At 51.9% G+C, this 20,648-nt stretch overlaps 1 protein-coding gene across 4 annotated transcripts in view; it reads left to right on the forward strand.

Annotated features, from left to right (window-relative positions):
• The first annotated feature begins 1,107 nt into the window (after positions 1-1,107).
• Positions 1,108-20,648, forward strand: part of MLPH (melanophilin) — a 46,512-nt gene continuing 26,971 nt past the window's right edge. For all 4 annotated transcript variants that reach the window (XM_063115679.1, XM_063115685.1, XM_063115693.1 and 1 more), the window contains exons 1-3: positions 1,108-1,217; positions 14,519-14,740; positions 14,885-14,997. In XM_063115679.1, coding sequence (XP_062971749.1) covers positions 1,108-1,217; positions 14,519-14,740; positions 14,885-14,997 — 445 coding nt within the window. The remainder of the gene's footprint in view (positions 1,218-14,518; positions 14,741-14,884; positions 14,998-20,648) is intronic.

Consider the following 20,648-nt stretch of genomic DNA (forward strand, 5'->3'; position numbering starts at 1 on the left):
TGCTAATCTTGGTTTCTGACATTTGGATTTTTCTTCCACTGTCCTTTGATATTGGTGGGGATAAAGTTTGATGAACTTCAGAAAGGACATGAGATCATCTGAAGCTTGGCTTCTTGATCAGGGGGTTACCTAGAGACCCAGCATCCCACAGTGCACTGAGGGGGACTGCCGCTGTGTTGAGAAGCTGGATCAAACCAGAATCTCTGAGCTGAGGCCGGCCATCAGTGTCGGCAGGCAATCCTGATGCACAGCAGGCTTGAGAATCCCCGCAGGCAGCCTCCATGCTGACTTCCCCCAAGTAAGCAAAGCTCAGTGCTCACTGGTCATTGTCACTGTGGACAGTGTGTGAATGTTCCCACCCCAAGCACAGCATCCTCGTACGCATCATGTTGATGTGACCTCCCCTGTAGCGGCCCCACTGGGTGGCAAACCTAACAGGCCCCTGAGCCCGGAGGACAGTGCAACCTTCCAGATGATGTGGAGCCCACCCACTTTCCCTGCCTGGAGAGTCAGCCTTCCAGGCGCCCCCACCCACACACACAGCCTGCGCTGCTTGCTCTAGGAGGGCAGGGGATGTGCAGGAGTCTCTGAGCTGACTGAGTCGACGAGAGGTTCTTTCCTCTTTTCTGTGCTGTTCCCACTCCCAGGAGCCTAAGGCAAAAACTCTCCAGGATGGAGCACGTCTCCCAGGCACATCTCTGGGGTTCCCACTGCAAAGCACAACCCAGGACAGGGTGGGTGGGGGCCATGCCCTGCGTGGTGAACCCACTGATGTTTATCTCACAGGAAAGCAATGGATAAGGGACCGGGGCCGAGCGTGTGTGTTCCCAGGCACGGGAATAGATCCCTCTTAAAATTCAAGTGTGGAAATTTGACACACAGGTTTATTTAAATTAAACTACACAAAATTCATTTAAAGCACACAAGTTTCCAGGCAAGCATTTGCCTGTTTAGAAAACCATTGAAGCCAACGAGACACATATGTCCTGAGAAACGGCTGCTTTGTGTTGCCTCTTACCGTGTGACTCAATGGCATCTGTAGGCTTCCTGGGGCTGAGCACATGTGACCTTATGATCTTCCAGGTGTGACCCTGACGAGAAGCAGAGATGGGGAGAAAACTGGATCTTTCCAAGCTCACCGACGAAGAGGTCAAGCACATCTGGGAGGTCGTCCAGCGTGACTTTGACCTCAGGAGGAAAGAAGAGGAGAGGCTGGAGTAAGTGTGGGCCCGGCCGGGTCCAGGTCCGCGGCTGTCACCTTGGGGCACTGGCGGGGGATGGGTGAGCAGCCGGAAGCGTGGGGTGACGGTTGCTCTGGGGACAGTTGTCCTATCTGGTCTTGGTTTCCCCACAGTTAAAGTGAGGGGATCTGACTTTCCAGACCGACCTTCAGGCGTTCCCTGAAGAGCTTTATTTCAACTTGACCCAGCTTCTGGGGTGGTATCTCCTAAGCCAGGTGGTGCTTAGGCATCTACAGATCTAGTGTCTTAAAACACACAATACGCAAATGTGTCTCTCCCAGTTCTGAAAGTCACAAGTCCTCATCACGGTCCCCATAGGGCAGCGTCCCGTCTGGAGTCTGGAGGCCGGAGGCAGGATCCGTTGCCTCGATTTTTCCAGTCTCCAGAGCCTGCTGAGGTTCCTCGGCCCGTGGCTGCCTCTCCGACCATCTTCAAGGCATAACATCTTCCAGTCTCTCTCTTTCTTCCTCTGTCCGTCCGTCTGTCTGTCTCTGTCTCCGTCCCTCCCTCGTCCCCTCTGCTCGCCTCCCTCCCGTCTCCCTCCTCCCGCTGACTCTCCTGCCTTCCTCTTTCCCTTATAAGGACACCTGTGATTACATTTAGGGCCCACCCAGATAATCTAGTATAATCTCCCCATCTCAAAATCCGTCATCTAATGCCATCGACAAAGTCCCTTTTGTCCTGTGGGACAAGACGTTCCAGGTTCTGGGGACTAGGACGTCTCTGGGGGGAGCATTATTCAGCTGACCCAGGATTTACAGCTGGGGGGCTGGAGGAGACCACCACAGAGGGGGTTCACATAGAGAAACACAGGGACCCGGGAAACAAAGTGCCCACAAAGGAGACAGAGAAGGAGTAGCCAGGGGTGAGCAGGTCTCAGGGGACAGAGCCCACGACACAGGGTTAAGTGGAGCAAGAGAGGGTCGGTGCCCATGTGATAGGAGGCACCAGTGCTGGCAGGGGCCCGGTCAGTGCCACCGTTCTGTGTGACCCCCCACTCTCCCTTCTGCCTTGGACCTCTGGTCACCCCCTGGACTTTCATTATGAGCCGGCTCTCTGCCCGCTGGCCTCTGGGGAGGGCAAGCCTGGTGCCCACGGCAGGCCTGAGCGGGGGCTGCCACCCAGCAAGCAGCTGACACTGGAACCGCCTGCCAAGAGAACTGGTCTCCCCGCGCCCCTCTTGTCTCTAGTCCAGCCATGCAGGGGGGTCAGTGTTACTCCCAGTGGACAAGACAGCCTGGCCTTTCCTCCTCAGAGCCACCTTCCCAGGGCACAGATCATACCCTGTCTCCAGGGCAGCACTGCCCATCAGCCTTTGCTGTAAATGGCAACTTATATCTTCCTATTTCCTGCAAATATAGAAAAGCAGCCCAATTGAAAGGGGGGGGGGGACCCTGGCTCTCCAGGAGCAGAGGAAGGGAGCCAGCAGGGCCTGGGGTCCCAGGCAGACACCGTTGTCCTGGTGGCTCTTGAGGCGGTCAGCCCCTCCTTCAGGTGGGTTCAGTGGAAATTCCAATGTCCTTCCTGCAGGCGGATCCCTCCCTCTGACATCGGTCTTTCCATAGTCCATAGTCCTTCAGTCATTCCACATTGCAGAGAAGAGACACCCCCAGGTAGCCACTCAGTACTCTTAGGAAAGAAGGTCTCTTATAAGAATAGGGATTGTGACGGCCACTCTCCTGGTGGGCAGCCTGTGGCCGGTTGGTTACAGTCAGGGTCACTTTGCTCCTCGGACAGGCCTGAGGCCCTTTACTCAGAATGAGCCAGCGGGAGGCAGTAAGTGGCCCGCTCTGCTGCGACTTCTTGGCCGGCCATGTGATTGATTATGGGGTGGGCTTATTAAATACCCTGAATGTCTGTCCAATGGGAAAAGGTCCTATGCCCTATGATAGCACCACAGAGTTAATACCGTACTGCCGTAGAACATGTAAGTGTGCAGAGGCGGTTGTGGGAAAGTCTATCAAAGTGATGTTAGGTCGAGAATACCGCAGCCAGATGGTAGCCAGGGTTGGCTCCGACTGTGCAAATGCACGTCTAGCCGGTGATACCTGTGGGAGGGAGAGAACGTGTGGACGTAGGGGTTTCAGCGAAGGGGTTTTTGAGTTTCTTATGGGTTTTGTTCTTTTCATCTCTCGTTCACTGTCCTGTTGGTTAAATATGCCACAAAAGGCAGAGCAGTCTCTGCCTGTGAGAAGCCTTTTTCCAAATCCCTAGTCGCACAGGGAGAGACTTCAGAGAGAGAGAGTTATGTCTGCCTGGGGCTGAGTCCGAGGCGAGGTGGCCCGCCCTGCCTTCCTGCCATACCCCAGCGGCCTGCAAGGACAGCCTTTCAGAACAGTCTCTGCACGGGCGCCTGCCACTCAGGAGCCAGAGCCCCAGGAAAGGGCCTTCCTGGCAGTTCCGAGGAATAGCTTCAGGTTGTCAATACTGCCTGCTGTGGCAGCCTTATTCCCTGGAATAAACGCCGACTCTGTTTGGGATGCCACGTGAGAAGTCGCACATTAGAGACTCAGCCGAGACGCGCCCACCTTCGCCTCTTTGCCTTTTACTGCTGGGACGAGCCTCTGCTGTCTGGCGGGGGCTGGGGGTGCTTTTCTAGGGAATGTCTTCAGCACAGCCTGGAGGGAGGGCTGAGCCTGGCCAAGGTGAGCAGAAGTTTTAGTGTCTCGGGGATACTATGCTGGTCACACCGGCCGCAAAGCCACACGGCTGTCATTCCTCTGGCCTACTGGGAATCTGGGACATCTCGCCTGTCACTGCTTTGAAGGAAAAGTCAGAGGTATGCTGGTCTGACACTGGGAAAAAGTGCAGATGTCCCCTCCAGACCCTGCCCTGCCACCCTCCACCATAGAGCGTTCTAAAAGGCTCTCCTTGCAGGCCGCTGGGGGGTGGCAGGAAGGCAGGGCAGGCCACCTCGTCTCAGACTCAGCCCCAGGCAGGCATAACTGTCCCTGAAGTCTCTCGCTGTAGACTGGTGCTCACGTCTGGGGAGGAGCACTGACTGAGCAGCAGTCCGTCCCTGGCGGGGCGCTGGCGTGAGGACATCGTGTCTGAGTTTGGCAGACACATGAGAGAACAGCCCTCCTTACTGTGTCTGTCATCTGGTCCAGCATTGTGTTCTGTGAGCCTCCCATGGATACAGCCATATCCCTGGGTGTGTTGGGGAAGGGAAGGCTCTAGATGTGGGTGAAAAACAGAGGCTTTGCCCAGAAGGGCAGGCTGCTGCCTCTGACTGGCACCCAGCAGCGTTGGCCTGCGCTGTCCTGCACACCAGGAAGAACCCTGAAGGCTCACCTGGGGGAAAAGACAGGTGGAGCAAAAGACCAACCCCTTGAGGGGGAATTGGTGATAGTAGCCGGGAGGGAGCCAGGCGGGAGGGAGCCAGGCAGGGCTCCTGGGAGGTCGTACCAGCCTGTGGAGCAAGAAAGCAACTACTCAGAACCAGAAAGGTGCCCTGGGAAGGCTGGCTGCTTCTCACTGCTGCTGGGCCTGCCCTTTAGTCCTTTCCTTCTCCTCTGGGATTTAGTCTCTTGGAGAACATCAGCCTGTCTGTGCACTCGTAGGAGCGGAGGGCGGGGTGGGTGCCAGCACTCAGAACCATGTTGTAAGCAGGCCCCTCGGACAGCATGAGGGTGGTGGGTGGTTCTCAGAGTGCGGCAAGCCATGGAGGACCTGAGCATGGGCGGGAGTGGGGCTCGCCTCCTCGGGAGCACGTCTGCCAGGAGTCGGGCGCAGCCCTGGGAAGGTGCACACTTTGTTTTAATAGTGCAGTTGGAGGACCAGCCAGTCACCCAACGGGGGTCTTGGGGGGAATCAGGAAAGGCCCCTTGTTCCTGCTCACTCTTCTCTGCCACGATACCACATGACCTCGCTGCTGGCCAGCGCTTAGGGTGTCACAGAGGTCCTCCTTCAGGAAGAAGAGACCCGCCGACCCAGTGCCATTCTGCACCACTTTATCATTTAAATCCTAAAGTGGCTCATGGGTAGATGATTCCCCAAGAAACAGGACTTCACTGTACAGAAGGAAGTAGAAGGCACACACACTGCCAGGCCCACGGCCCCACCACCCAGCCTGTCCCGCCGAGGCTGCACCCTGGTCCCTTCCCCACATTCCCTCCCCACTGCCCCGCCCGCAGCCGGACTCCTGCAGACAGCATGTGGGCAAGGGCCAGCCCCGAGGCTGGGGACCTTCAGTCCTGACCTTGCTCACCAAGGCCACCCACTCCCACAGTCCCCACCGAAGTGTCCCCTCAGAACTGCTCCTTTGCTGGATTCACATTTCCCCACATCCCATCCTATCCTCCTGGGCTCCTATCCTTCCAGCGCCCACTTCCCTGTGAAATCCACTTTTTGTCCTTACCACCACCCCAGAGCCCACAGCCCCACTGTGTCCCAGCCCATTAGCATCCTCCTGGTCCCTGTACTTCTCGAGGCCTCCTGGCCCCACAGCCCGTGGCCCCCATGGTGACTTGAAGACTCCTTCTCTGGGTTCCATGGCCCTCCCCAGCTGCTCCCTGGGACCCCACACCCCGGACCACGAATTTCTCTGATTCTCCTCATAGCTCTGCACTGAGGCCTCTGCTGGGGACCAGTCCTAACCCTTGCAGTCGGGTTCCCCAGTCTAACTGCCCACAGCACTGCCCTGCGTCCTGCTCCATGCTCTTGGCCAGGCCAAGCTCCTGGTCCCCACAGCAGCTCTCCCAAGCCTCCCCTCTCCTCTGACCACTGACCCTCAGCCCTCTCTAGTGGTGAGCTTACCTGCTGCTCACACAGAGGCCCCAGGCTACCAGGTGTAACCTACCTCCCACCTCCCACCCACCTGTGTTCAAGCCCACCTTTCTTCCTTCCCCCTTTCCTCTCAGCTCGGCTCCAGTTCCTGGAGGCTGGAGCTACCTGGATTATCCCCTGTCTCTCTTCTGGCTCCTACTTGGTATGCCAATGTGGTTAATTACCATATTAAGGAACAGAGCACACAGGAAGCCTTCCCCTTACCCCCATTACCCGTCCTGCTAAATGCCAGCCCGTCCTGCTCTGTTTCTTGGAAAGGGCAGTCTGTGCTCCAGGACTACACTTCCTGTGTCTGTCACCTGTTCCTCTGGAATGGTTCTGGAGCAGACCCCTAGAGGCCCAGCCGCACCCCCTTCTCAGCCCCATCTCTCCTGTCTCTTCCCTCCTCTCCGACCATCTTTTTGTCTTTGGCGTTCCTTTTCCCACACCCTCCTGACTTTTCTCTGTGGTTAGATTGAAGCCTCCTCTTTTTCCTCCTGGCCCCTTAGTGGAATAAATTGCCAAAGACATATCTTCCCAAACGGTTCGGGTCCAGTTGCTTTCATGAACAGGTTTTTCAAGTGCTGGAAGAACAAATAATCCTGTGCTATTTAAACTGCTGCATACCAGAAAGTATGTTCACTAGCCTCGCCCTGCTACCTCATATGGACGCAGATAAAGAAAGAAAATACAGCCCAGTTAAAGCACCATATTAATATTCCTAGGGCCGCACTGTCCACGATGGAAGCCACCAGCCACACATGGCTATTTAAATTAATTAAAATTAAATAAAATTAAGAATTCAGTTCCTCAGTTTCATTTGTCACATTTCAAGTTTTTGACAGCCACACACGTGGGTGGTGGGTGCCATCCCAGACCTTTGCAGAAGCCAATTTGGTAGGAGGTAGAAAAAGCTCGTCCTCTGCTGAAAGTCATCCTAAGGAAAGACTCAGGCAAGGATTATAAGAGGAAAGAACGAGAAAGACTCAAATGTCCAAAATTCCAGGCTTTGGCTAAATATCAAATTTAACAATGAATTTAGCAGTGGATTACTCAACACCCATTAAAAACAATGCTGTAGAAATAAATTGACATGAACAGTTCACAAGGTATTGCTGAGTGGAAAAAGAGGGTTATCAAAATGTAATTTTATCCCATTTTATTTTTGAAAAAATACTAGAAAAATCTGATAATAACAGAGGCTCTGCATTCGTTGCACCCTTTCTAGGTGTAATTCTCTATGCCCAGGGTGTTGGATTCTAGCCCTTTCTCTGTCTCCTTGGCTGGATCTTCCTCAATTCCTTAAATACTCACTTTTGGAGGGTCCAGGGCCGTGACCTCACCCTCTCCTCTCCTCTGTGTACCCGCACTCCCCCAGTGACCTTGTCCAGCCCCAGGGATGTAAATGCCCTGCAGACCCGCGCTGCCCATAGAACGTTCTGCAGTGGTGGAAATGTTCTGTATCTGCCCTGTCCGGTCTGGGACTGCTAGCCACCGTGCTGTGGGGCACTTGAAGTGCAGCTAATGCAATTGGGGAACCAAATTTTTAATTTACTTTAGTTTAATTTTAAATTAACCGTGTGTATCTAGTGGCTAGAGGATACCACAGTTGCTGGTTAGTGCAGTCTGGACAGTGAGTCACAGATTTAAGCCTTCAGCCAAGACCTCGCTGAACTGCCGACTCACCTAGACAAATGCCCACTCAACACCTCGGCCAGGATGTCTGGTAGGCATCTCTAACTAGCATGTTCAAGGTGAGTGTCGTGATTCCTCCTCCACCTCCAAGGCCCCCCTTCCTCATGTTGAAAGCAGACTGGTTGCCGAGGTCACACACCCCAAGGTGTGGCTGTCTCCCATTCCCTCTCACCCATCAGCAAGCCCTGTTGTCCCAAATCCCCTGCTGCCCACCACCTGCCATGCCAGCCCAGGTCACGCCATGCCATCTTCCTTGTGGATACCACAGGACACCCCCCACTCATCTCTCCTTCCACTCTCCCTGCCCTCTGTCCATTCTCCCCATGACCCCCAGAGTCATCCCTTAAAAATATGAATCAGGGCGTGCCCTACCCCTGCTCGTGATACCTAAAGGGCTTCCCACAGTATGAATGATGAAATTCGTGCTCCTCAGTGCAGCACATGGGACCTCACCCCCTGCCCGCGCAGGACCCCATCTCCCACCTTGACCTTTCTCTGTAGCACTTATCTGATACCAGATAAGATATGTACATGTTTGCACCTGTCTCCCCACAGGTATCTAAGCCCATCAGGACTGTATGGCATCTGCTGCCATGTCACCAGCACCCAGCACAGTACCTGACCCTACAAAGACTCAGTGGTTATTTTTGAATTCACACTCATGATGACCACTTGGGGCTTTGTCTATGTTATCTCATTTAATCCTCACATAACCCTGTGAATGGCTACCATTATTATCCCCATTTACAGGTGAGGAAACTGAGGCAGGTTACCCAGCTATGAAGAATATCCAGTAAATGTTAACGGCAGGCATATCTGGGGTGGGGGGTTATCTTGCTGTGTACAGTCCTGTATTATTGATCGTCTTCTCTTCTTGTTTTTCCCACGAAATCTTCATTGTGTCTAAAATAATTAACAATTCCCTAGTATCAAATATCCGATCTGTGTTCAAATAAGATTCATAGCTTACATTTGGTTGCTGTATCTTTTAAGTCTCTTTTAATCTGTAAGATTGCTTCTCATCTCTCTTTTTCCTTTGAGACTCATTTGTGGAATAAAGCTCATTGTTTAATTCTGTAGAGTGTTTCACGATCTGATATTTGCTGATTATATTCTCGTGATGTTTGCATCAAGGTCCTTTTGTCCCTGTTTTTCCTGTAAGCTGATAGAGGGTTCCAGAGACGGGTTCTCCAAGTACCTTTCATCTTCTAAGTGCTCCATACTAATTCATGTCACTTAGGTATCAAAAAGGTTTTAAGTACAGCAAAAAAGCATTGCATGTTATTATTTTCAGTGTTATACAAATACAAGTAACACCAAAGCAAAGCTTCCTGAAGGGAACACCCAGTTAATAGTCCCAGCTTTTTAGCTCCCTTCCTCTCTGGAAGACCCAGAACTCCTTGGCCACCAGCCCCAACCTGGACCCGATGGACCTGGTGCTGAACCCAAAAGAAGCAAGCCTCACCCTGGACCTTCTGGAGCCTGCACTCATGACTTATTTTTGTCTTGCCTTCTATCATGCTTATTGAAAGTCCTTTTAGAAGCTGCTTCTGCCATGTATTGGGGTAGCCTCCCAGCTGTGGTTATGGTAGATACTGCTGGATAGTCCTAAAACCCAGGAAGAACAAGGTGGTGCATTACTGGACTTGAGTGACTCACATCCTTGGGTAGCAACTGAAGCTTACCTAAATGGAACACCCTGTTTTAAAGGGCACAGCCTGCAAGTCAAATATTAGGCCTGCTAACCTTCCCTGGAAAGGCAAATAGGTGGGGAGATGGATTTGCAGTCTCTGCAAGCAGGTGGAAATTCCTGAGATTATCTGTGGAAGACCTCCCGGCGTTGAACGTGAACAAACCAAGGCTTTCTTTAAAAGTAAAAACAATAATAATAAAGAATTTGAAGTCGCTCGAAGCTGGGCCACTTGGCATTGCAGATGGGCAACTCCAGGGCTGAAAAAATGGGCTGAACCAGGAAATCAGCCGCCAACGCGGAGCCTGGAGATGAGCTGCGGTCCAAGATCATTCAGGACGTCCTCCCAGGCGCTCTGGCTCGGTGCCCCGCCCTTCACACACCGCCACTTACTTCCTCTTTGTCCTTTTGGTGTCATCCTGGTCATTCCCTGCGGAGGACCTCCAAGAACTTCAGCAAATTTCTACTTCCCTCCTTATAATTCTTGATACTTATTCATAGAGTCAGGACTTTAGATGCACGTAATTGCTCTTAGATTATTACATTCTGTTTGTCCCCTTTCAGCAACATCTCTGGCAGTTTAGTTTCAATTATTTCACTTCTTAATTCTGTGACTTGATGGGTCTTTCATGCTCGCCACTCTTAGGGTCAACCATTGGATTCACTTCTCAGTCATCCGAGGTTTATTTTCGAGTTGTTTTCTCAGGAACGGCATGGAGTGTGGATTTTGTATTGGAGAATCTCTGTTCCACTTGGCTGGGAGTCAGATCTCTGCTCACAGGCTTTCCCCTCAGGGATCTGAGTTTGCTGCTACCCGGATTAGGCAGAATAATGTCCCCACCACAACTAAAAGATGCCCATGTCTTAGTCCCCAGAATCTGTCTGTTAGGTTATATGGCAAAAGGGAATTGTATTGGTTCATTTCTGTTGCTAATAACAGAATGTCTGAAACTGAGTGATTCATAGAGAAAATAAACATTATTTCTTATAGTTTTGGAGGCTGGGAAGTACAAGGTCCAGGGATCACATCTGGCGAGGGCCTTCTGGTGGCGACTCTCTACAGTAGTGCAGGGGGTCACAGGGCAAGAAATGGGCTGAACAAGAAAGAACTAACTTTCTCACTCGCTCTCCTTACAAAACCATCAGAACCACATTATTACTCCATGAATGGATCAATCTACCCACAAGGGCACAGTCCCTACAATCCAGTCACCCCTTAGGGGTCCCACCTGGATTTACCCGCCTCCCAACACCCTCACAATGAGGGTCAGGCTTCCAATACATGAACTTTGGGGGGACACAGTCAACCCACAGCAGCAACTAAGGTTGCAGATGCAGTAAAGGCTGCTAATCAGCTGGCCTGGACATGGGGAGGTTATCCTGGATTACCTGGGTGGGCCCAGTGTCATCACAGGCACCTTATAAGTGGAAGGAAGAGGGGTGCAGAAGAGCAAGAGAGTCAGTGATTCGTTGGAGACCCAACCTGCCATTGCTGGCTTCGGAGCAGGAGGAAGGGACCACAAACTCTCAAATACAGGTCCCCTCCAGAAGCTGCAAGAGGCCCGGGCACAGACTCTCCCCTAGAGTCTCCAGAGAGGACCACAGTCCTGCCAGCACCTTGATTTCAGTTCAATGAACCTCATGTTGGACTTCTGAACCCCAGAACTGTAAGATAATAAATTTGTGTTGTCTTAAGCCATGAAATTTGTAGAAATCTATTACAGCAGCAACAGGAAAGCAATCCTCTGTGCTGTTGTCGCCAGCTTGCATCCTTGCAGGGAAGCCGTGCACCAGCTGACCTTTGTCCCCTGGGAGGTGGCCTGCCCCGGCCGCTCATCCTGGCAGGAATTTTGCTTCAGCCTTGTCACCGAGAGGCTTTGGCAGTCTGTGCGCATGTCACCTACAATCCAGTAACCCCTTCTAACCTGAACATCCAGCTCTTTGGTTGTTTCTTTTTTCTGGTTGCAAGAGTTTTCACGTATTCTTAGGGTGATTACTGCTTCTGTGGATGGTCAGAAACTCACTCACACCCCAACAAGCTGTGCAAAGGAAGTATCGTTCTTTAATTTCCTATCTTATCTCACCTCTCTGTCCTCTGGGCTGAAGCACCAAAAAAGCTGAAGCTTGGTGGCTTCTGATCTCCCCGACTCTGCTCACTTGCCCACTCTGTTCCTGCTCAGTCTTCTCTCCAGAGCCCCCCTCCACTACCCTCTGCTTTTGCCCAGGCCAGCAGGGCCCTCATGGTGACAGTCTCCTGGCCCTTCTTCCCTTAGATATCTGGTTTGGATCCACATTAATGAAGTTTTCCTTTCTTATTGCATTAAAATGCATTCATCTGTCTTGCTTTTGGAGTGGACCTTTTACCCATGGATGATTTTTGAAACACCATGCATTGGTCATTTGGAAATACTGGTTCACTGAGTTATGCTGTCTTTCTAAATGTTGACACATTTCATCAAGCGTGACAAAAGAAAATCACAACCATTTCATCACCACTGGTCTCATCAGAAGTCTCCACATGTTGGAAACTCTCAGGCTCACAGCTGTGGATATCTTTTCCAAAATTCTACTTTGTGCCCAAAAGCCTTAGTTTTCTCTCTGGCAATAAACACCGTCGCTTTTTTTCCTTGAAGTAACAGGCTCAATTTGTTTATTTCTGAGAAAATATCTGCCAAACACTCAAGTCAGAACAGTTTATCTCTCAGCTGTTCTTTCAAGTGAAAGTGATATTTCATGAGAAAAGTTTCTAGTTCAGGTCACAATTCAAACAGTTGCCCAATCCTTTCATGGAAACACCTGTCATACTTGGAGACACCATGGAAGTGCTCCCGTGCTCCTCCCATCTCGTCACACACTTGGGGGTCACGGTTCAAAAAGATTAATGACCTTGACTGCTTCGTCAAGGTTATGCTTAAATAAAACCTTTTTTCTTTCCTTCTGTTTGGTGGTGCAGGACACACAACTGCCAGCACAGTCTGTCCCACTGCCTCGATTCTGCAAAAGCCTGGCACTTTGTCACTACGGCCTCTGCACCACTGGTGCCCATGTCGAAGGTCAAAAAGAAGGCAAATGACATTATTACTACCATAATGACACTAATTAATACCAATACTAATAATAATGATGACGGTGATACTACCAATTAATAGCTTCCACCTTGTGAACTCCTTTAAAGGGTCTTAGGCACCTGCAGAGGTCCCCAGACCACACTTCGAGAACAACTTTCCTCAATCGGTGGACTGAATATTCTGCAGCAGGAAATCTGCTCACCTTTCCCTTCATCGTCAGTTGCGAGTCCTTTGCCATCTTCATTTTAAACAGCTCTTCCCCGCCCACCGGCACAGCCTGTGGTTTTCCATCGCAGCCTGGTTTCCTCCTGTATCCCCTGCTCCTCTCTCGCTGAAACTATTCCTTCTCACATGTCATTCAGTGCTCCAAGCAGACCCGTCCGAGTCTTCTGTTTCTGATAGCAAACCACCTTCAGGGGGTCTTCTGTTCCTGAGGGTAACTTTAGCCTGTGGCCACCTGTTGGGCTCTTGCCTGCTGATGCACTGCAGTGGGGTGACGTCTGGGCAACCCAGAGTTTGCGATATGCAGAGCGTGTGGGTTGCTCTGGCCCCACTCACCCCCTCCTGATCTGAAGCTCCAGGTCTGGCTGACGTGCCCAGCAGCTGGCAGGCATCATCTGGCCTCCCCAAATGGGGTCTGCTCTGCCCTCCCTTTCTGTTTTTGGCTATGAAGAAGGGAAGTATGTTTTAAAGAATCGGAAGCTAAGTAAAATTACCCTTCCCTCCAAATTCAGCACCTGAAATATATCAGTCTCTAGCGGCTGCCCCAGGACTCTTCCGGACTCTTATTTGAGGGGACTTCACATGCTGGCATTCAGTGTGCCTCCCCACGTCCTTGTCTTTCTTCCCACTGGGCTGGGCTTTGGGGGTATAGTTCTCACTGGGGAGAGGCTGGACAAGGCCCTGCCAGAAAAGGGGTGGCCTCTGATTGATGCAGATACAGCGAAATGGGGATGGAGGGGACTGGGCTCTTCCCTCCAGGTTCAGGTGCCTTGTGCTTCTGTGTTTGGGGCAAAGATTTTCCCTCATCAATGCAACTTTATCTGCACTGTAGTCAGTGAGCGATCATATTCCCCTAGATTCCTACAGCTCCTTGGCCATTTTTTTCTTGGTTTCTGAAGCTATGGCAAGAGCCTATTTTGGTGTCTGTCCTTGCAAGTATTTTAGTGAGTAGTTGGGAAAGGGGAACCGTGAAGCTTGGCCCACGCCACTTTAAGCCAGAGGTAGCCCCCAGCACCTCTCAGGACTGCCCTGTCTCGTCTCCCTCGCCACACTCAGGGCGTTCTCTGATCACCCAGAAGAGATCTGGAAACTTCCGAGTTTTCAGAAGACAATAGCATCTAGTGTCTCTCTAATTTTTATCACTAAGATTGGATTAACTTTATGTCATCCAAAACTAAAAATACTGCGTTTGGCAGACATTCTGTGAAATCCAGAACAAAAGGAATGTGTTCATTATTATCCGGGGATAGGTTTTCCAGCCAGTTCAACTTGGCAGGTTCACCAGGAAGCCTGGTTATTGAAAACTGGACTGTCTAGAACTGTGGTTTTCCTGGGACTTCCGGGTGCTGGGTAACTCCTGCTCTGGAGACTCTCCAAGCCAAGCCATTTCAGTTGTTGGGCACACACCCGGGGAGTGCTGGAACAGACCCAAAACTGCCTGCTGAGGAAATATCACCTGACTTTGCCCTCAGGGCTCTGTGACCCTGATGGGGAGGGTGCAGTGACCTGTCATGCAAACATTGGTGCAATTGTAAACAGCCACAGAAATGCCTAAACGCAATGCCATTTCTGTGAAAATAATATGTTTCAATTCTAACCTACCAAAATTGCACGTGTCTGAACCCAACCTGTTGGTCTTCCCCTAGGCAGAGCGTAGGGGAGTGGCGTGGGCTCTGCACATGGTAGGGTGCCTGGGATGCCTTTGCCCAGCTTGGGTCACACTGTTTTCTGCATGTGAGAGTGCTCCCCCGTGTGTGCGCACACACGTGCACATTTCAAGCCTGCTGCAGGAACAAGATGCCCAACATGTCTCTCATTTCTAATGTTTTCCTAAGGGAGCTGAAGGGCAAGATTAAGAAAGAAAGCTCCAAGAGGGAGCTGCTTTCCGACACGGCCCATCTGAACGAGACCCACTGTGCCCACTGCCTGCAGCCCTACCGGCTCCTCATCAACAGCAGAAAGCAGTGCCTGGACTGCGGCCTCTTCACCTGCAAAAGCTGCAGCCGTGTCCACCCAGAGGAGCAGGGCTGGCTCTGCGACCCCTGCCACCTGGCCAGGTGAGCCAGGGCCCTGAGGTTGAGGGAGCCTGATGATATCTGGGTCTGGCATGTCCCTTCAGTGGGTGTGTGTGTGCATGGTGTTTGCACATGCCTGTGAGCAGCACACGGCAGTGCCACAGGCCTGTGCTCATCTCTCTGCAGAGTCGTGAAGGTCGGCTCACTGGAGTGGTACCACGAGCACGTGAGGGCCCGCTTCAAGCGATTCGGGAGCGCCAAAGTGATCCGGTCCCTCTGTGGGCGGCTGCAGGGTGGAGGTAAGGAGAGGACACTGGGAAGGGATCTGTTTGTTCCCAGGAGCGTTTTGTTGCTTCAGGACCAAGCTGATTCCTTTGGAGTGTGTGTACGCACGCATGCCCCTCTGTCAATTCCCATTTCTGGTGTCTTACGTGAGGTTGGCTGCTTTTTACGTGAGGTGCAAACCTCTGCTCCCCAGTGCTGGCCTGGTCTGGCCTCCTCGGAAGTTCTTTGTGCTGTCGACATCACCACTGTGTGAAAGCATGTTTTTTTCAGAGCTTCATAGCAAGTTGAGGGCTCATAGCAACAGTTCTCAAATTTGGCTGCTAACAGACACTCTAGGGTGCTTGTTAATCCTACAAGTTCTCCAGGCCCTTCTTCCCTGGGATGTCTGGTTTGGATCCTAAACTCTCTTTTCAACAAACCTTCCACGTGGCTCTGATGATTATCAAAACTTAGAGAAATCTGTTGTAATTCAAGTGTTTGTTTTAATGGTTTAGATCCAAGTATCTATTTCATAATGAACTTGAAATCCAGGCTGTAGTTTAAAGCTAAACAGTTGTCCCCCTTTCAGGCATTTGGAAAGCAAAAACTTTTCATGGGAAGAGTGGGAGGGTGCCTGAGGGTCGCCTGAGTTTGAACTTGAAAGGAGATGACTGAGCAGTGTCTTCAGGGAGCGCTCGGTTGTCCCTGTCACTGGAGTCCAGGCTCTGCCATCAAGACTGCCCAAGCCCATCAGGCCCAGTGTGGGGGTCTCAGTGTCTTGGGTGTCTCCATCTGCAGGACCAAGGCAAGTCCCCAGGGCCATGAGGCGGGTGCCAGGCTCCAGCTGCTGGGCACGTCCAGAGCAGATGCTGTGCTTCTGGACTTGGGTGTCCTCCCGGGCCCCCACCCAGGCCTCCCTTCCAGAGAAGCACCTTATTTGTGCCTGTCTCATAACACCCAGGTTGATAGGAAGGAGCAGAAGTGAGGCATAGCCACCCCCCAGAGCATTTGTGCCTTCGCTGGGCTTGGCACAGGTACGAGTGTACTTCAAAAGTTCACGAAAAGATCGTATTACCTTTTAATTCTATTTTCCATGAATCTTTTGAAGCACCCCCATATTTCTGAGACATCTTAGCATGTTGTTTAATTTAAGACAGAGACTACCGAGAGGCGCCCCCCACTTGTTACAGCTTAGTACCTGGAGCCCCAGACCACAGGGTGACAGCTTTTGGGATGGTGGGGGGAGTAGGGGGCATATGATAAATCATCCCAACAGGACATTTTTAACAGTAAAAAGAGGCCCTGCTGATAAGCAGGGTGCCACAGAAGATGTGACTCTATTCTTGGGGGCTGCTGCTTCATAGCGGTCATCTCTGTCTCAGGCTGGAGCCCGTCAGTAAACCCCATGTCCCCACACCAGCTCAGCTGGCCAGGAGCCAGCTGAGGGGTCTTCCTGCAGCTGAAGGAGCTCAGTCCAGCCCCCACATAGGGGTGGGGATGAGAACGACACTTAACACAGAAAGGCCACGCTGCAAAGCCTCTGAGACCTCAGCCCCAAATGCAACCCCTCACGAGACACATCAGAATCCCGGAGCATCTCGGCCTCACCCTGGGAGATACTGGGGTGGGCTCAGGAAACTGGGTCATTTAAAAGGATGCAGGGTTTCTGAAGCTCAGCCGGGTCCGGAGCCGCCGGAGTTAACACTGTCTTCCAGGAACCTGCCCATTTCAAAACTGTCACCACTGAGGGACAGGAGGTGGCGCTGTGGGGCAACAGAAAATACAAGGCAGAAAATGCTGGTCCTTGAAACCCAGCCCCAGCAGAGGTGGGTCTCAGTACCCCCTGGAGTGATGCCCCAGGGACCGCGTTCCCACTTGCTGGACACCTGTAAATACAACACGTTAAGACAAGGTGCAAAAACAGGGAAAGTAGTGCCTTTTTTTTTTTTTTTTTTTTAAGTAATAAACAAAAAAATATTGAAGTTAATGTGTCCAACGGCCTAATGCAGACCTTGCTCAGCTTGTGGGTGGGCCACTGGGGGTCTTCCCTGAGGTTCCTTCAGAGGGAGGGTTTTTTTTCCCAAGGCCTTCCGTGACAAGCCAGACACCAGGAAGGGAAAGGAAACCACTGGGCTGGTCCTCAGGCACATGGCCCTCCCCTTGGAGAACACCTGGTCTCTCAGCGCCTTCGCTTTGGCTGTCGGTTTGCTCACCCTACGTGAACAGTAGGTCCTTTGTGCTCAGATGGCTTTATTTTTGTTTTCTCTCTATCAAGCATAGTTTTAAAAAATCTCTGTTCTGTGTCAGGAACATGGAAAATCCTCTGGATTTTTTTTTTATCGTGACTTGATCAGATAGATAGGTTGTATAGCTCAAACCATGTCCCAAGAGTAGAGCGATGTAAGGGCCATACCTAAAAGGACCTTGGTGATCCTGGGAGACTTCACTGTTCACGGTCATCGTGGGGGCAGGGGACAACACCCTGATGCGTCAGCCTCGCAGGCTGCCTTCCCGCCGTGCAGGCAGAGTTCACGTCTCGGTGTCTCTGTCTGGTGATTTGGGATGAGTTTCCTTAAGACAGTCACTGTCCAGGGGCAATGAAAACCAGGTCTGCTTTCTGGCTTTGTCAGCGGAGCATTGCCAACTCACCTCTGCTGAGTTTATAAAAATAAGCTGTCAGAGCGCAGACACAGGCAACCAGGCCTCCTTTAAAACTCTTGACAGTTTTCGTCTTTAAGAGAAGGATTTCAGCAAAGAATAAATCAGGACACCTCCCCCATCTCTCCATCCACTGGCCAGACTGAAGGCTCCCAGGCCCATGTTGCCCAAGGCCCATTGAGGCAGGGCAGGTGCTGGGTCCCCTTGGTACGCCCCAGTGTCCTCCCAGACGTTCCTAAGTAGGAACAAAGCATGCACAGTGAGGCCAGCTTCAGGCAGGACAAGTAGAGAAAAGCGTAGCTTGTAAGCTGATCGCAGCATTTTTCCTAAAGTCTTTATTTCAGACATCCAGTTTTTTCACCTGGTTCATTATTTCTATCTCTGCATTATAAATGGAAAACCAGACAATGGACTAATTTTCCAAACACACGAAAAGATCACTGTAGGGTTAGGACAAAGCCTGAGAACCCAGAGCAGCCTGAGGCTCGGCTCACTTTGGGATTTTAAACTGATGCAAAACTTATCCAGGCGCGTGTGCGGTTCCCGTGATGGATGAGACAGAAGGACGGTGGCTGCACGGTGAGGTCCGCATCACAGGGAGTCCAGCGGAATCGGTGCATTCACTGAACACCCGCCAGTGATGGGTCCTGGGCGGTGCTGGGGATAGGGGCATGGGAGAGGCGGGCCCTGGGGTCCCCACCCAGGGACAGTCAGTGTGGCCAGTCCAACGAGTGTGGACACTTGTGCCTCTGGGTCTAAAATTAGCAAGAGAGGAGCTTCCTGCAAAGGGGCCCCGGGCCCAAGAGACAAGGACAGACCCTGTGTGGACAGCACATGGATTAGTCAAAGAAGTCAGAAAACAGGAGCCACATGGTAACCGCACAAGGAGCTGGTTAAAATGGTGTTAAACAAGAAAGTGAAAAGGGAAACTGAGGTATATCAGAGATAATAACTGTAGGGAACACCTGTGCCCCACCCCCCCGCCTCAGGCTGGGGAGCAAATGGCAGAGGCTGGTACAAGTAGAAACACACAGCTCAAAGGAGGCCACACAGAGGTGGGACCCAGCTCCAAGGAGGGGTGCTGCCAGCTGGGGCTCGTGTCTCAGGGCTGCGATGAGGCTGGAGCAGCTTTCAGGGGGACAGGCCCCTGGGGATGGAAGTGACAGGAAGGAGCACGTTCCTTCTCCCTCCTCCTCCCATGCCCACCAGCTGCAGGCAGGGCCTTCAGAATCAGCGGGCAGAGCAGACAAGCGCTTTGCAGAGTCCCAGCTCCGCGTCCCAGAGCAGAGTGGGGAGGTGGGTCTGCAGCTGGAGACTCGGGCTGAAAATCAGCACCACACAAGCAGTCCTGTGTTGCTGTGCAGCTGACAGCGCACCCTCAAATGCTGCACATGTCCTGCTTGTTCACACCTGGGACCACAAGGTGTAGACGGCAAGGGGTGGGCCACAGGGCAAGGGTGTCCAGTGGCAGCAAGACCTGGCTGAGTCCCAGAGCACCTGAGCTCCACAGAGCAAGCTGTGCGCTCTGTGGCCCCTAACATGGGAAGGCAGATGGCTCCTGGGCCTTCCAGTTCTAAAACCCTGGGGTTTGTTTACTGGATCACTCTCTGCAGTGACCTAAGGAGACAGAGCACAGGCCAGGCCAGTGTGAATGGAGAAAAGAGGGGAAAACAGTGGAGCGTGCGGGGAGGCCAGGCCTGGGGGCTCAGGGTAAGGAAGATGCCCTGCGGGGCAGAGAAAGGAGAGGGGAGCAGCAGGGCTCAGCCTCACCTCCCTGCCAGCTGTGCTGGGCCAGACCTGACAGTACGCAAATGATATGAGACTAGGTGAGGTGGTGTGTTTGGGAAAATGTGGCTTAGCTCTAGAGCTCACTCACCCACCACAACTCCAGTGTCTTCAGACTGCCCAAGAAGCCATCAATCAATGTAGGGGGATGCCTGCAGATGTGGGTGGAACCTGCTAGTGAAACCGATGCAGAGTCCTAGTTTTATGCTGTAATTTGGACCAGCTCTGACTAGTGTCTGGATAGGTCTTTGAAAGGCCAGCAGAGGGCCTTGCCTGGATGTTTCTCAGTAGGTGGATGGATTGATTGGGGGCAGAGAGTAGTGAGAATGGATGGATGGGTAGATGGGTGCAAGGACAGATGGATGGCTAAGCGGTCAGATGGATGGATGGATGGATGGAAGGATGGATGGATGGAAGGATGGATGGATGGATGAGTAGATCAGTAGGTGAGTGGATGGATGGGTGGATGAATGCAAGGACAGATGGATGGCTAGGCGGTCAGATGGATGGATGGATGGATGGATGGATGGATGGATGGATGGATGGATGGATGGATGGATGGAAGGATGGATGGATGGATGGAATCATGGATGGATGGATGGATGGATGGATGGATGGATGGATGGATGGATGGATGGAAGGATGGATGGATGGATGGATGGATGGATGGATGGATGGATGGATGGATGGAAGGATGAATGGATGGATGGATGGATGGAAGGATGAATGGATGGATGGATGGATGGATGGATGGATGGACAGATGGGATGGGTGGATGAATAGATGAATGCATAGATGGGTGGATGGATGGACAGTTGACTCAGGTGTATGGATGGATGGATGGATGGATAGATAGATGGGTGCATAGATGGATGGATGGATGGATGGATGGATGGATGGATGGATGGATGGATGGATGGATGGATGGCTAGGCGGTCGGATGGATGGATGGATGGATGGATGGATGGATCGATGGATGGATCCATGGATGGATGGATGGATGGATGGATGGCTAGGCGGTCAGATGGATGGATGGATGGATGGATGGATGAGTAGATCAGTGGGTGGGTGGATGAATGAATGGATAGATGGATGAATGGAAGGACAGATGGGATGGGTGGATGAATAGATGAATGCATAGATGGGTGGATGGATGGACAGTTGACTCAGGTGGATGGATGGATGGATGGATGGGTGCATAGACGGATGGATAGATAGATGGAGGATGGATGGATGGGTGGGT

This window comes from Cynocephalus volans, chromosome 1 (genome assembly GCF_027409185.1).
Source record: "Cynocephalus volans isolate mCynVol1 chromosome 1, mCynVol1.pri, whole genome shotgun sequence".
Classification (NCBI taxonomy): domain Eukaryota; kingdom Metazoa; phylum Chordata; class Mammalia; order Dermoptera; family Cynocephalidae; genus Cynocephalus; species Cynocephalus volans.